Genomic DNA, 16,153 nt, shown 5'->3' on the forward strand with positions numbered 1-16,153 from the left:
CGCATTTGCCATTGCAACAAAGATGTACTATCCCATCAGCTCTAGGTATAGAAGTTGGAAGGTGAAACAGGGTATTCTGTTAGATGGCTATACACACAAATTATTCTATGTCTTATATAAATACACATTTATTTATTTCAGTTTCTGTGAGTCTCCAGTAAGACAGCACTCACCCACAGCCAATGAAACTCTCTCTTTAAAGCAGGATGATTTCAACAGTCAACCCCGACTCATATCCCACAACACTCCCAACATTTCTGTACTCCCAGAATCCTTGCTCTGCCGTGCCCACGTCAGACCCTGATCATTCTTCCTGCCCCTTTATATCTGGGTTCATTTCCACACTTCATTCACTGGCCTCCTTAGCTTTTTTGTCCAGAACATAAATCGCAACATGATCTTTCCCAATGTCCCTCTGTCACCTGTACCCAGGTCCAGACTTCCCTCCATTTCCTTACAGGCTAGGCAAAAATGATCTTTCACTCAAACCCCCCTGTTAATTTAAAAGCAGGGTTTTTTCAAGGGTAACTCCTACCACTGTTAAGTGTAAAAAATTAACAGAAATCCCCAGCAAATCCATCACTAACCTTCACAACTGTTTCAACACATGTGCTTTTTTAGGTTCACACCAACCTCAGACTCTGCAGATCTACACGAACTTCATAATCAATTCCAGATCAGCATCAACTGCCCTGCACACATCACACCAAACCTAAATTGGAGCTCAGGTAAATAAAATATCACCTACAGACAAACTTACAGAGTCTATAGCAACATGAGGGCTATAAAGCAAAGGAGTCAGTGAGAATGTCTGAATACTACAGTGGATGGGAAAGGGCCAAACAGCTGACAAGGTTTACAGAAGCAGGGCTTTTCAGTGAGGCTGGAAACCCATGGATAACTGGTTAATCCTGCTCCACAGCCATTCTCTGCGTCTCTCCTCCCTTTTTTCATCCATTATTTTTTCCAATCACAGTTTACACTAGAGAGAGTCCCAGTCCGTGGACTTATTGAGGTTCAACAGACTGGGAGTCCCCTTTGGCATGCAGGTCACCAGAGGAGCAGCTATTATAACTGGGTCATCAGCTAGTTTGGCTTTTTTTTCTAGGAACTTGTTTTCCTGGAGGCTGTATTAGGACAATTCAGCAGTGGAGCAAAAGAGCTGCTGCAGTACTCCCAGTATGTTCTGGGACACAAGGACATCCTGCCCCAGTCAGCCACAGGGAAGCTTTAAAGCTGTTCTGCCTCCCCTTTGGCCCTATATATACTGTGGTGGCTGAATGCTCTGGCTGGGATGTCCCTGAGCATCTCACCCAGCCATCTCTACTGACATGCTTTAAGCCCAGGAATATGATATTAGGTCACTCTGGGGTCATCTGCAGCAGGTGTTTTTGAGTACACCAGAGGTCCCAAAAACAGCCCCAGAAAGGTGTCCTGGAGCAGCCTCTTGGAATGTGTTAGCAAGAGCAGGCAAGCAGGCTTGGGACAGTCCCAGCCAGAGCATGCTGCTGCCACGGTGTAGACTTGCCCTTTTTTGCCCACTAAACTTGCCTCCAAAAATTTCAGCTCCTCTATGCTCATTCCATATCTCTAGCTCACTCCTTCCTACCCCTCGTAGCTTCACTCATCTCCATTCCTCCATTCACTTTGCACCTCTTCACTTCTGCCCATGTTCACATCCTCCTCCCACCCCACAAACCCAAACCACTGCCCTTCCCACTTTGCTTCTCATCACCCTGCTTCCCAGAATGAAAATTCTTGGTCTTGAACCTCCTAATCTGTAGCAAGTCTCAGCTGTCATTTCTTACATGCACTAGCTGTCTTTATTGAAACTCACTGTTGTTACTACACAATGTGTCTATAGCTTTAACACTTATTGTTCCAGCTGCTACTGATAAACCTATTTTGGAAAAACTGAGTTTTCAAACAGAAGAACCCAAGATGAAAGGAAAATAAGAAAATGTGCTATACATATTTTTCTCACAAATGTTCTTAAAACTTTTAATAGGTATTTTTTTAGAATCTCTTCAAAGGAAGTTAAATTTTTAGCCAAATTTGGAGAGTGAATTCAGCCTTTAAATTACAGAATTGGGGAATTCTGTCCTGTTTTATATGAAAATCTCAATAGGAGTATGAATACTCAGCCACACTAGCAGCCTGTTTTAGTCTTCAGTTAGGCAGAACGTAGGATAGGGTTGCATGTTATAAACTAACTCAGGGGTTTTCAACCTTTTTGGGTCATTGTACCCCCGCAGCTGGTCAAGAAGGCAGGAGCCCCCCAGTGGCCAGACCTGGGAGGGGGTGGTCCCCCAGCAGCTGATCAGCAACTGGGGGCAAGGGGGTCCACCCGCTGCCAAGTACCCCTGAGGCTATCAGAAGTACTCCCTGCTGAAAACCCCTAGACTAACTGAATCAGAGCAGCAACAGCTCACACAAAGCTTATGCATCTCTGATTCAGACAGCTTATAAGGTGCAATTCTACCATGCCTTCTGTCCCCTGCTAAGGAACTGTTATATTTGTCAGAAGTAGACGAATTCTCTCAGCCTAAACCTTAACTATTCAAATGTGCTGACACATACAGCACAGACAGAGATGGTGGCTTAAGCTCTGTACTTTAAACTAGCTCAGTATCACATGCTGTCACAGGGCTTTTGATGGTTACTTCTTTTCTCTAAAGCAAATGGCAAAATAGACGCACACCTATCCACAGAGGTCTTGTAAATATTTTAATACTAAACAAAATGCACTTGCAGAAAGGGCATAATGCAAGATTTCTAGCAGTATTTGAGAATCACTTAATGTTATTTTCATGACAACTCAGCAGTAAATATGAAAGATAGCTAGGCTTTTCAAATGCTCAACACCAATGCATTTGATGGGGAAAAGGGTTACTCACCAGGTACCACTATCAAGTGACAAGAGAGATACCTGGGTACTGAATATTTTTGGAGACTGGTGTATAAACAACTAGAGATACTGAAAATTAGAGACTACCTTTCCTGTAATATGTTTTCACCAACACACATCCATACTATGGAAGAGTCTATGGACACATCCACATATGCAGGCACATGTGCTTGCAGCAGCTCAAATAGGAGTGGCACAAATTTGAGCCAGGAATTTGCGGTCAGCACATGTGCCCAGACATGCACTTTGGTGTGGGGCAATATGTGCCACTTGGGGCAAAATAACCCTGCCCAGCTCCACCTGGATCTGCAGCCAGGGGGATCTAGAGCCTGCCTTCTTGATCAGCCCATCAATATAAAAACCTGCCCTGTGCTGGCCCCAGCAATATAAAAAGATGCCCTGGTAAGCAGCTCAGGGCTACTTGCTCTCAACAGCTTCTGGGACCCGGCCAATTGGTATCTGGGGACACTAGCCCCTTTGTGCCAGTTGGATTGCTAAAGCAGCCCTAACAGAGTTCCCTGCACCCTCTACCCACTGCAGCTGTCTGGCAGTGGGGGCTGCTGCTTGGCTATGACCTGCTGCCACCTGCAACAGCATGTGGCCCCAAGGCTGTGCGCCTGCCAGACCCGGATGGGGACTGCACCTCTGGGCCAGCTGCCAGGGGCCTGTGGCTGCACAGTTGGCCTTTGTGTGGCACTACTGTTATATGTGCTGCTGCCCTGCCATCTGGGCAGCTACTGCCTGGAAGATGTTCTTAGTGTGGTGGCCTGCTTTGAACTGTCAAAGCATGTTCTCCTGGCTTCAAGCGGCCAGGAGGTCAGGCATGTCCAGCTGAGTCCTGGGTGTCACCCCTGAGCAGGCTCCTCTGCCTGGGTCCTGCCACTTGCCTCACTAGCAGGAATTCCAGTGTTCCATATTTAAAAACTGCAAAATCTCTGATAAAAAAATCCCAACGTAAAATACCCCAAAATCCATGTTCTTCCACAATTAAAACAAAAGACCACTACAATACAATACAATGCACACACACACACACACACACAGAGGAAACCCTCACTATTCATGGGTTTGGCATTCGTAGTGTCAAATATTTGCATATGCCAACCCTGCTTCTTAAATACACTTAAAGGAGCTCCTTGGGAGCTCTGTGCTTGCCGCCGCTGCCAGGCTCCTGCCGCTGCTGCAGGAGACCCTCACCATTCGTGGGGGATACCAAAAACGTAGCCCCCATGAATGGCAAGGGTTGTGCACATGCATGTATGTGTGTGCATGCGCTCCTGTTGGCTCCTTCACTAACTAGAATGTGGGGACAGCTGCCTCTGCAGCCACAGCTCGTGCCAGCAGGTCTCATCCCATCTGGCAGCTGGGCACAATGGGTGTGTGCTGGGGGGATGTGGGGTTTGCCAGAAGAGTGGGGGGAAGGGGTGTGGGGTGTATGGGTAGGTGTGGGTGGATTGTGGGGGAACTTGGCATGGGGGGAGCTGCTCAGGAGGGGTGGGTCCCCTGCCCCCCCACAGGGCACAGCCCCCCCAAACAGCACAGGGACTGCCCCCCTTGTAGGGCCCACATCCCCCCTGCTGTGCTGGGCTGGGGTCATGGCACCTTGCCAGGCTGGGCCCACACACCTGTGGCACAGGCAGCACTGGGTGTCAAGGGCCCGAGGCCGAGCCACACTGCCCCGCACTGCGTGGTGGGGCTGTGCCAGGAGGCCCTGAGTGCCCCGATGACCATTGCTGCTGCTGGTGAGCTGTGGGCATGTTGCAGCAGCCTGCATCACTGTTTGCCCTGCATGGACAGGAAGAGTGCTGCAGCACTGGGGCAAGAGGCAGCCATAGAGATGCTCTGCCTGCCTACCAGAGCATCTCTGTGGAGGACCCGAGCCTCCAGTTGCTTCAGGGCACAGTACTGGAGCGTGCCCTGCCCTGCTTTTTTCTGGTGGTTTTTGTTGATACCTGGATGTCCAGGTATCGAAATTTTGAGCCCACATTGCAAACATGCAGCACAGGGAATGTGTTTTTTGTTCCCAGAGTGCCTCTTGCCGCATCTCGAACTGCTTTGAGACATGACAAGAGGCACGTGCAAGCTCATCTGGATGCACCTTATGAGGCAACCTTTCCTTTTGATTGTCTTTATCATGCTGTGGTTGTTATACAGGTAGCTCTACTCACTTGTGGATTGGCCACTGACTAGCATCACATAAACTACAAGACAAAGATTTTTAAACTGACCACTTACGTCTGAAGTTTTGGATTTGCAAATCTCCTCTCTGTCTTTTAACATCTTGTCAAGAACTCCACTCCTGCACCAGACATTAAATACTGTCTTCCCATGCTGATATCCCACTTCCTGAAAAGGGAAAGAGTCAGGAATTTTAAAAAAGAAGGCACCTTTAAACAACTGGAGGATAATAAACACTAGGCCGCCTGTTTTACAAATCAGACTAAAAACAAAAAGCTCTACCTTCTGGGACTGTGATTTAGAATGAAATATCTTACTGCTTCAACTCCTAGTTGCTTTAATTATTCAGCTCTGATGCGGGTTGGGAGGGGGTGAGTAAGTGGAGCAAGGTGTTATTTTAAGTTAGAAGCTTGTTCCACCTTTAAATATACAGTATGTTATGATAGGTGCCACCAGCACACCTATTTTTACAGGGGGCAGCTCTGTGCAGACGGCACATCAGATAATTCTGTACACAAGGAGAAACCAACAAAAATGTAAGCAGTGGATTTGTTTATATAATCCACATCTTTACTACAAAAATCTCTTTATTGGGAAAGATGATAGTAAAGATGATTAATTTGAGGCTTCTCCCCGCTGGCCTAGATCTGACAGAGAGGAATTACTGTCGGGCACTGGTGTCCCAAGACTTCTGAAAGCAAATCATAAATACACACAAGGCAGGCAGCATGGGAAGAATCTTGTTTTTACATGAAAACTTTACTCTAAAGATCAAATATCTTGGTAGTATACACAGATATCAATAACACCGTTAAAAGTGCACTTCTAGCTTCTAATACGTTAATCTAATTTTCCAATATTTCAAAACTCAATCATTATAATTTGCATTGGGAATGAGAACTTGGCACTGATGTTGTTAGCACAAAAACAAGAGAAAACAAACAAATGGCTCCAGTCTTTTTCTGAAGAACTGGCTTCCACTTAATAGAAAACTTTGCTTTAAAAATCCTACTCCCAGCTCTATCACTGTCAAAGTAAATCTCAGCATGAACTCAGTTTCATACAACCATGGCTATTATTGGAGTGCCCCAAGTAGTTCCTAGCTCATATACTTACAATCGGTCAAGTGTTTAGAATAGGGCTAGAGATGAGAACTGGTGGAGGGAGGAAAGAGTAGAGCTTCCCCTTCTCATGTACAGAAACCATCGTCTCTTGTGGTCTAAGATTGGGAAACATCTTGAGAACGGAGCAAATCTTTTTAGACAAAGCTGCTTTGGAGATTAAAGGTGCCTGGGAGATACCAGGCAGTTCTGTACAAGAACATCGGTGCCTTCTGAATGTTCTACTTCTGGGTTTATAGAACAGTTCAAAATCCCCCTAGAACAACTAAATTCTAGGCAAGCTCTTTACTCTTTTCATGGGATGTGGAATAAGTGAGAGGAATCACAGGTGACCTGTATTATTGGCTAGTTAACTGTACTGATTTAGTAGTTAAACCCTTGGAGGTACCCAATTTTACCTTTGTATAAATCTAAATAAGTAAATAAAAAGTTGTGTCTTTCATTGCTCATATAGTGGCCTCTATATACCCACTGAAGTCACTATGCCTTACAGATTCTCTGCAAGAGGCAAAGCAAGATGGCAGTCAGCTAACCTGCTGGGGACGAAAATCAACATGTGCACCTCAACCCCAGGACCTGGTCTATCTTGTACAGCAGGCATGTTCCACTTGGCTAACAGCTCAGCAAAATCAGGGGTATTTATACACATGTATTTGCCTGCTCTGATGCGCCAGAAATCCAGCATGTCTGAGCAGATTCGATTAATCACATCTGCTCTGTATGCAAGCTGACATACCTCGCGCTGCATCACAAGCACTTGTATAAATGGCAAAATGTGCATCAGCACTGGGAAAATGATGGTGGTGTGCTTTTGAACTAAAACACCTTTAATGCATTTCACCATTTATACAAACGCATGCACCGCAGCACCAGGAGCTTTTAAAAGTGCCTAGCACTGCGGCACAAGCATATGTACAAATGCCCCAAGCTTCTCTAACTGTGAAGACTTCAGCTTTCAGTTTTAAATTATTCAACTGGTGCTAAATTATTTGCCTCTACAGAGAGAGAGGACAATGGTTTGAGGAGCTTCACACTTGCTCTGCTGAGCATTAGCAAGTCTCATTCTCTAGTCTCATTGTTCACACAGCCCATATACTAGATTTATTCTCCAACTGGCTGTGAAAAGGACCAAGGAAGATGGAGATTATTAGTGTCTGCCCATGGCCTGCAGAATGCCTCATGTCCTTGAGAAAGCCACCAGGCAGTCCCAGATAAAAAATTAACACTGGAGCCTGATGAATCTCAACAACTCTCAAAATGCCATTTAGGGAAGAATCAGTGAGATGGGGGTTGGCAAATCAGTACTTGTCTCCGTTTTCCTATGTTCTGGGCAGTCAAGTTTTCTTTCGGTTTGGGAACATGAAATGCATGGATACCATAGGGTCGAGATTTTTTCCTAGCAACAAGGAAGTATTTGTTCTGGTTTTAAGATCCTGTGACACTACTGTCCATGAAGTTTTACTGGGACAACTGCAGTCACTCACAAGGCAGCTATGGAGTGTGTTTAGATCACACTAGGAAGTCCACAAAAGCGATTTGGGACAATTGTTCTTTGGCTCTCAGGGCTCTCACATGGGATTCCTCAGAGACTGATTGTGCCACCTCTCTTGGCAAATGTGTATGGAAGCATTAGGAGAGCTACTGAGGAGACACAGCTTGCAGTGTTATTCACCATGCTGGTTAGTTGAGCTCTAGGTTTTCGTGCCATCCAATAATGATGGAGCAGTAGACAAAATAAAGGGTATTATTATGAACATAGTAAGCGCATCCACTTGGTCAGCACAAACAAAGCTAACACAACTATATTCAGCGAGCACTGCAATAGGTGGAAAACAAGACAATTTAATAATATGGTACTACCACAGTGACAATGACCCCAAGCTGTTAAACATTAGAGAAAAGGGAAGACACCTCATTCAAATTTTTAAATTATGTGTTATTTTACCCTGAAAATCATCAGCTGGAAATCAAAACTTTTCCTACTGATTTATCATAGGCCAATACAGACAAATTCAAACCCTTGAAGATCTGTGATGCTGATACTATTCCTTCATTAATAATAGCCTTCTACTGACTTTCGTATATTGTTCTGAAGATTTTCCATCAGATGCAAAGGAACCGTGGATGGTATACAATATTAACAGAAGTGTTGAAATGTTAACTGAGCCACAGACATCCTTAAAACTGCTCCCTCTGAGTAATTAATAGTCTTCCCTATAGATTTCTTCAAAACTTCCACCTGATTATACAAGATAGCTTCATTAATCAAGGATGAGAAACAATACCACATGCCTAGGCAATGGATAGGGAGGACATGGGGTGGGTGGGGGAGGCACGTACCCCTCCCACCCCTCCCAAGATTGGCCCTTGCTTGCTGGAGAATGGGGGCACTGAGAGAAGCACTGGCGAGTGCCCCTCTAAAACTGGTGCCAGCTGGGGAGTGTGGGTGCTAAGAGAAGCGCCAGTGGCACTTTTGGTTTTGCCGTTGGTGCTTCCAGGGTTAGCGATTGGCCTCCCCTGGTCAGCAACTGGAGACTAGTGCCCTGCCAGACTCAGAAGGTGCCAGATGCTCATGACCACATGATTTACGAGACCAATCAAATCTGACCAAAATAGTTCAGATTTCAAATACTTAGGGAACAAAGAGTAAAAGAACTGGCAAAAGAAGTAAGGATATTGCAATCTGCTCCTGGGACTAAACATCAGGATAAATGATTATTTAGGTTTTCATCCAACACCAATCACCATGGTTTCTTCCCATGGTAATACTCAGTGTCAATTCTTTGCTCAGCTGTCAGAAATACATAACACAGAGACAGCTAAGTGTTAAGAGACTTCTAATGCTTTAGAATGGGTAGCTCAGAAATGAAAAGCCAATGCTAACCCTTGGGATTCATTTAAGTCTGCTGCTTCCCGGGGGTCCGCATCTGAGACATTGCAGAGAGGATCCCACAGCTCCTCCGGCCCACAGACCACTACCCCATGCTCCTTATTCATGTGGGCACCAATGACATGGCTCGGAGCACCCCCAGACAGGTCATGAGGCGCTACAGGGAGTTGGGAGCGGGCCTTAGGGGTCTGGGAGCTCAGGTGGTGTTTTCGTCGATCCTCCCAGTCTCGGGCTATGGGCTGAGGAGGGAGAGGAGGATCCACGCAGTGAACCAAAGACTGCGGAGCTGGTGTCATCGGGAAAGCTTTGGCTTCCATGACCACAGCCCGCTCTTTGGAGAAAGAGGCAGCGAGCTGCTGGAAAGAGATGGCTTCCACCTCTCCCCCCTGGGGAGGAGGCTCTTCTCAGCCAGGCTGGCTGACCTGCTCCACTGGGCTTTAAACTAAGCCTGCTGGGGGATGGGGGGACTACTGCCACTGCTGACCCGCTGAGCGACCCTTGCAAAGCCAGCAGACCAAGGCACTTAAGGGAGCCCACCCCTGTCCCAGCCCTGGCACAATCTGTGGGCAAGGCAAGAGCCCCCAAGGGCACACTTGCCTGCCTGTACACTAATGCCAGGAGCCTGGGTAACAAGCAAGAGGAGCTTGTCCTCCTGCTCAGTGCAAAGAATTATGATGTCATTGGGATAACGGAGACCTGGTGGGACTCCACCCATGACTGGACCACGGGTATAGAGGGCTATACCCTGTACAGGAGGGATCGTGTTGACAAAAGGGGTGGGGGTGTAGCTCTCTATGTGAAGGAAAGCTACATGTCCCTGCAAGCTGATGTTGGCGACTGGCATGGACAGCTAGAGACCCTCTGGGTAAAAATTCATGGGAAAAACAGCACAGGGGACACAACGGTGGGAGTCTACTACAGACCTCCCACTCAAAGTCCTGAGCTTGACCAGGAGTTCACCTGGGAACTGACTGAAGCCGCTTGCTCCAGGACCTTGGTTGTCATGGGTGAATTCAATTACCCGGACATCTCGTGGGAAGATCACTCAGCAAAATCCGAGCGGTCGCAAAGCTTTCTCTCGTGCGTGGATGACCTCTACCTGACTCAAGAAGTCTATGGGCCAATGAGAGGCAAAGCGCTGCTCGACCTGGTACTGGCTACGGGGGACGACCTAATCGGCGACCTAGTGATCGATGGGAAGCTGGGTGACAGCGACCACGAGCTCATCACCTTCACCACCCGCCGTAAAGCTGGCAAGTCAGTCAGCAACACAGAAGTCCTTGACTTCAGAAAAGCCGACTTTGACAAGCTCAAGAGGCTTGTTGGTCAGGCCCTCAGGGACCATGACCCCAGGGAGTTGGGAGTTCAAGAAGAGTGGTTGCTTCTCAAGGAAGTGATCCTCAATGCACAAGCTAAATCTATTCCAACATGGAGGAAAGGCAGCAAGAAGGCACAGCAGCCCTCCTGGCTCTCTAGGGACCTAGCGGACCTCCTGCGGCTAAAAAGGAAAGCCTACAAAGGATGGAGGACGGGATTCACCTCCAAGGAGGATTATTCTGTGCTGGTCCGGCCCTGCAGGGAGCAAACCAGGAAAGCCAAGGCTGCAACTGAACTCGAACTAGCTTCAAGCATCAAGGACAACAAAAAGTCCTTGTTCAGATATGTGGGGAGCCGGAGGAAAAGCAAGGGCAATGTTGGACCCCTGCTAAACCAGATGGGGCAACTGACAACTGACGCCCAGGAAAAAGCCAACCTATTAAATAGGTACTTTGCGTCAGTCTTTCATCAGTCCCATGGGACGCCCATGCCTGCTATGGGACAGGGAGATCCGGGTGATGGGGATCCCCTACCCTCCATAAATGCTGACCTCGTGAAGGAACACCTTGAGAAGCTGGATACCTTCAAGTCAGCCGGCCCTGACAATCTGCACCCCAGGGTACTCAAGGAGCTGGCGAGCGTCATAGCCCAGCCCCTGGCACGGATCTTTGAAAACTCCTGGCGCTCTGGTATAGTGCCCGAAGACTGGAAGAAGGCCAATGTGGTGCCGATCTTCAAGAAAGGGAGGAGAGTGGATCCGGCTAACTACAGGCCCATTAGCCTGACTTCTATCCTGGGAACGATCTTAGAAAAGTTTATTAAGGAGACCATCCTTGATGGACTGGCCCAGGCTAACATCCTAAGGGACAGCCAGCACGGGTTTGTTGCGGGTAGGTCTTGTTTGACCAATCTCATTTCCTTCTATGACCAGGTGACCTATCACCTGGACAAGGGAGAAGAGATTGATGTCATATATCTTGACTTCAAAAAAGCTTTTGATCTGGTATCCCATGATCACCTCTTGGCCAAACTGCCCAGTTGTGGCCTTGGCTCCACCACGATCCGCTGGCTGGGAAACTGGCTCCGTGGTCGGACCCAGAGGGTTGTAATCGATGGCAGTCATTCATCGTGGTGCCCTGTGACCAGTGGGGTCCCTCAAGGCTCTGTCCTTGGACCCATACTGTTCAACATCTTCATTAATGAAGTGGACATTGGAGTCAGGAGTGGACTGGCCAAGTTCGCCGATGACACCAAACTTTGGGGCAAAGCATCCACGCCAGAAGATAGGCGGGTGATCCAGGCTGACCTGGACAAGCTCAGCAAATGGGCAGACGAGAACTTGATGGTGTTTAACACCAAAAAATGCAAGGTTCCACCTTGGGAGGAAAAACCTGCAGCTTCCTTATAGGCTCGGCAGTGCTACGTTGGATAGCACTACAGAAGAAAGAGACTTGGGGGTCATCATTGACCACAAGATGAACATGAGCCTGCAATGTGATGCTGCGGCTAGTAAAATGACCAAAACGCTGGCTTGCATCCATAGATGGTTCTTGAGCAAATCCCGGGACGTCATTCTCCCCTTGTACTCGGCCTTGGTGAGGCCGCAGCTGGAGTAGTGCGTCCAGTTTTGGGCTCCACAATTCAAAAAGGATGTGGAGAAGCTTGAGAGAGTCCAGAGGAGAGCCACGCGCATGATCAGAGGTCAGGAAAACAGATCTTACGATGACAGGCTGAGAGCTATGGGGCTCTTTAGCCTGGAAAAGCGTAGGCTCAGGGGTGATCTGATGGCCACCTATAAGTTTATCAGGGGTGAACACCAGGATCTGGGGGAACGTCTGTTCACCAGAGCGCCCCAAGGGATGACGAGGTCGAACGGTCACAAACTCCTGCAAGACCGTTTCAGGCTGGACATAAGGAAGAATTTCTTTACTGTCTAAGCCCCCAAGGTCTGGAACAGTCTGCCAGTGGAGGTGGTTCAAGCACCTACATTGAACACCTTCAAGAGTAAATTGGATGCTTATCTTGCTGGGATCCTATGACCCCAGCTGACTTCCTGCCCTTTGGGCAGGGGGCTGGACTCGATCTCCCGAGGTCCCTTCCAGCCCTAATGTCTATGAAATCTATGAAAGATCACTGCAAGACTCAAATGCTTTGAAGGAGTGGTACATCAGGGCTTTCTTTAACAAGATTCACTTACGCAGATTTCATCAAACTTTCCAAAGTCCAGTGTCCTGTATCTGTCAATGGGTGGTCGGATATACTCGCAATAGTCGCTGCTCTTGACCATCTCCAGCTGCCGCACACAGCACACGTAAGCAAGACGCGTCTGGATCTCTGCCATGTTCAGCACCTGCCAATCAGCCCCAGACACCAAATCAAAAGAATTACAAAACTTTCATTAGCACAATATGCTCTAAATTAACAATGGCCAGAAGTGGGCCATCCATCAAGTCCACTCAACAGCTTAGACATGTCTGCTGAAGCCTTCACACCCCAACATCTTCCCAAGTCTCCCAGGAGCACTCTGCAGACAGTCAGTCAATCTCTATCATCAATGGCAGTGAAGCAATTTTTTTCTAATGAATGTATCTGCAGTTCAAGCATAACTGAGCCTTTAGTTTCAGGGAAATACAGGTGTTTAAAAGGCAAAAGGGGCATGGAGTTCTTTCAGGGAGGGGATTATCAATTAATCAGCTTGCTTATCTATAGCCAGTGCCTTACGCTGCCTAAGGTGAGAGTTGGGTGGCATTCGTTATCCAAGTCTCCTACTTCCTGGCCCAGAGAAACCCCACAGTACTCCAGAAGCAACACATTCAACCCACTAGAGATACAGTGCCCTGCATAGTTCCATGGAGGACCCAAGAGCAACATTAATGGGCTTCACAAGGACCTAGCCTTCAGATAGACAATGGTTTTAATGAAGGAGGACTGTTGAAGTAGGAGATCATGAGGGATTACAGCAGGAGTGCACAACACATAAGGGAATATGGATGAAAATAAATATTAAATCAGAGCTTGCTCAGTTTCACTTGATGAGGAAAATTATGGCTGAAGCAGTCTATTGTGCATATAAACATCTTACAATTATTATTACTGCCCAGTACAAAAAACTGTGTAGTCAGCCATTCAGAAACATTGGGATAGAAATGCAGTGAACCAGGCAAAGGTACACAGGGTTTAATTTGTAAATCAGCCAAATCCAAACTTTATTAAGACTTGTTACGTTAAACTAATTTCAACAATGAAAGGTTCTTTTACTCCTACCAAATCAAGGTTACCCTGCTCTATATTTCCTTCCACAAGCATCAGACAATTGAACTTTTCCACAGCACTGGATTTTCCCCCATGCTGGGATTTTGTCTAGCTCTCTACCACCCGCAGGCATTGTATTATACCTCAAGGTGCAAGAGACCAGACAATCAATTCCTATTCCTGTTCCTTAGGTAATCAATGAGCAGTTCCTGTCTACTTTCTGGAAATTGTCACAAACGCATGCTTTTGGTACCTTCACTTTCTCAACCAAGGGATTCCATCTCTTCCACAGCAGCCACCAGCCAGATAAACAATCGCCATAGTTGGTGAGGTCTGTCTCATCACGGCTGCCTACGTCGATTGCTATGACCACTTTTGCTCCCATGGATTTTGCAACATCCGCTATTGGGTTATAAAACCACATCATCATTTTCCAACTTTCCATGCTTCTACAGTGCTTACTTGTCTGGTCCTGGTAGCTGGAAGTAGAGACCTGTATTGCCAAGGATCTGAACAGGCTGCACAGTACAATACAATGTAACTGTCTCATTTACATACCATTTCCTTTATACACTTGCACAAACATTTTGAGAGAATTACTTACCAGGAAATAGTGCTACTCTAATTCTGTTCCTCACATTGATGTATAATGTTTAGTCATAACTCTCTCTAGAATCCTTCTTCGTTCTAACAACTCACTTGGAAACACCAGTGTAAATGTAATTACTAAAAGAGAGGCCTTAGGGGACTTTTACAAAGATGAAACATACATTAGAGCCAGCATCAGTATGCCCAAGCTAAGGTATTCCTGAGTCCCTGCTCCCACGCCAAAGCAAGAAATGCACCAGTGAAACCACTCCAAGAGTCCCCCAGTGGCTACTCTTGAGATTTTGGTTTTCAGGATGCTTGCAAGTAGCTAGTAAAGACACTCCTGCAGTGGCCACACTGTGCTATTTCCAGGTTTGAAATGGGCAAGCAGGAACAGGCATCCAGGGCACACTTGGGAATGTTTTTGCTGGGGTACGCTGCCACTACAATGCAAAAATACTGGAACTAATTCTGTGGCTCAAAAGACAGGAAGAGTGCTATATGGATGGAGTGGTGCAGATGCAAGGGGACACAGAAGAAGTAAAGGCTAAATGACCAGCTGACAGTTGCATACAAGTGCAGAAATAGCTACAGATCAGAGGCTAGGATGAACTCAGTCCAGAAACAGCTTTAAAAGCCAAGAGGAAAATTCTGCATAGACTTGGAAACAGGCAGGAAATTAGTAATGGTGACAGGATGAGGCAACACTTCTTGGAGTAGGGGTGCAGAGTGGCCTGGCCACAGCAATCAAGATCCTTTCAGTTTAAGGAACAGGATTTTAAGGAAACCCTAAAAGACAAAAATGAGATGAAGACTGCTCACAGAATAGGGTCTGAGGAGAAGCCATGGTCAGATTCAGAGGTAACCGAGGTTTCCAGAACAGTTATGCATAGCAATAGGCACACACCTTCACAGGACTAGTTGAGATGCTTATCCAGATCAAAACTAAACTCTCCCTAGAGACTGAACTCTTACATCTATGTGACTGAGCAAGCCAGTACATCACGCCATCTTGATTCAAACCCCAACATCATCTTCAAACACTCTAAAATCTCAGGATGCAGTCTGGCAGGAAGGACAGAAGGAAAGGTAGCTAGATTAGTCATTCCAATTTCCAGAAGTTCATCATAGATTTCAGTATCAAAGCCAGATGTCAATTCCTCCAGTATTTTAGGGGTATTTGTAGTACTGTCCCTTTTGGGCCAAAAGGGGTTTTTTTTTTTTTACCAAATCTGAACCCAGTTTTCCTTTGCGATTACCCTGATAATTTAGTTTGCTCAAATTTAGGGTTTTTCATTAAGGCACTCTCAAATTATTTGTATATAAACTGTATATAAACTGTAGCTGTAGACTGCATGTTGCAGCGCCTCAAATCGTTTCATTTTGCTTTTCAGCTGATCTTCCTGGACTCCAACAATTTCCAGGCTGAGATGTCAAAGCCCTCTGGAGTCCCAGAGTTCAGAATAACCACAAAGAAATATGAACTCTCCTGCCCATTCAGGGTTCAAATGACAAACTCCTTAATATTCTCATGATCTTCTGAATGTCCAGTAAATAAATGTTTCTGCACAGCATATGCTTGGACCATTTCAATCAGTTTTTGGCAGCTAAACAATTCGGTCCTCTTCCATCAGACCTACTGTTCTGCAAAAGATCTCCAACAGAAAACAGTCTTCCTCGGTTTCCAGCTCCCAATCACTCTGTTCTCCCTCTCAAACAGCTCCCAGCTGACCCAAGCTGGCTCTTTTTACCTCCTCCAACTCTACCCAACACCTGCTTCAGATGGCATGTGATGGGAGGTCCTGACTGTGGGGTTTGTACATACCATCACAACAAGGCTGGATAGGCATCTGGCTGGAGTCATCTGACCCCAGCGCTCTTTCCTGCCCAGGCAGGGGG

At 46.6% G+C, this 16,153-nt stretch overlaps 1 protein-coding gene across 6 annotated transcripts in view; it reads right to left on the minus strand.

Annotated features, from left to right (window-relative positions):
* PNPLA7 (patatin like domain 7, lysophospholipase) overlaps window positions 1-16,153 on the minus strand; it is a 283,100-nt gene that overhangs the window by 13,801 nt on the left and 253,146 nt on the right. For all 6 annotated transcript variants that reach the window (XM_090022996.1, XM_090022991.1, XM_090022990.1 and 3 more), the window contains 3 exons: window positions 13,920-14,068; window positions 12,612-12,764; window positions 5,144-5,254 (listed from right to left, as the gene is read on the minus strand). In XM_090022996.1, the coding sequence (XP_089879122.1) occupies window positions 5,144-5,254; window positions 12,612-12,764; window positions 13,920-14,068 (413 nt within the window). The remainder of the gene's footprint in view (window positions 1-5,143; window positions 5,255-12,611; window positions 12,765-13,919; window positions 14,069-16,153) is intronic.

The sequence above is a fragment of the Crocodylus siamensis genome, chromosome 11, assembly GCF_052110815.1.
Source record: "Crocodylus siamensis isolate JL-2025a chromosome 11, ASM5211081v1, whole genome shotgun sequence".
Classification (NCBI taxonomy): Eukaryota; Metazoa; Chordata; order Crocodylia; family Crocodylidae; genus Crocodylus; species Crocodylus siamensis.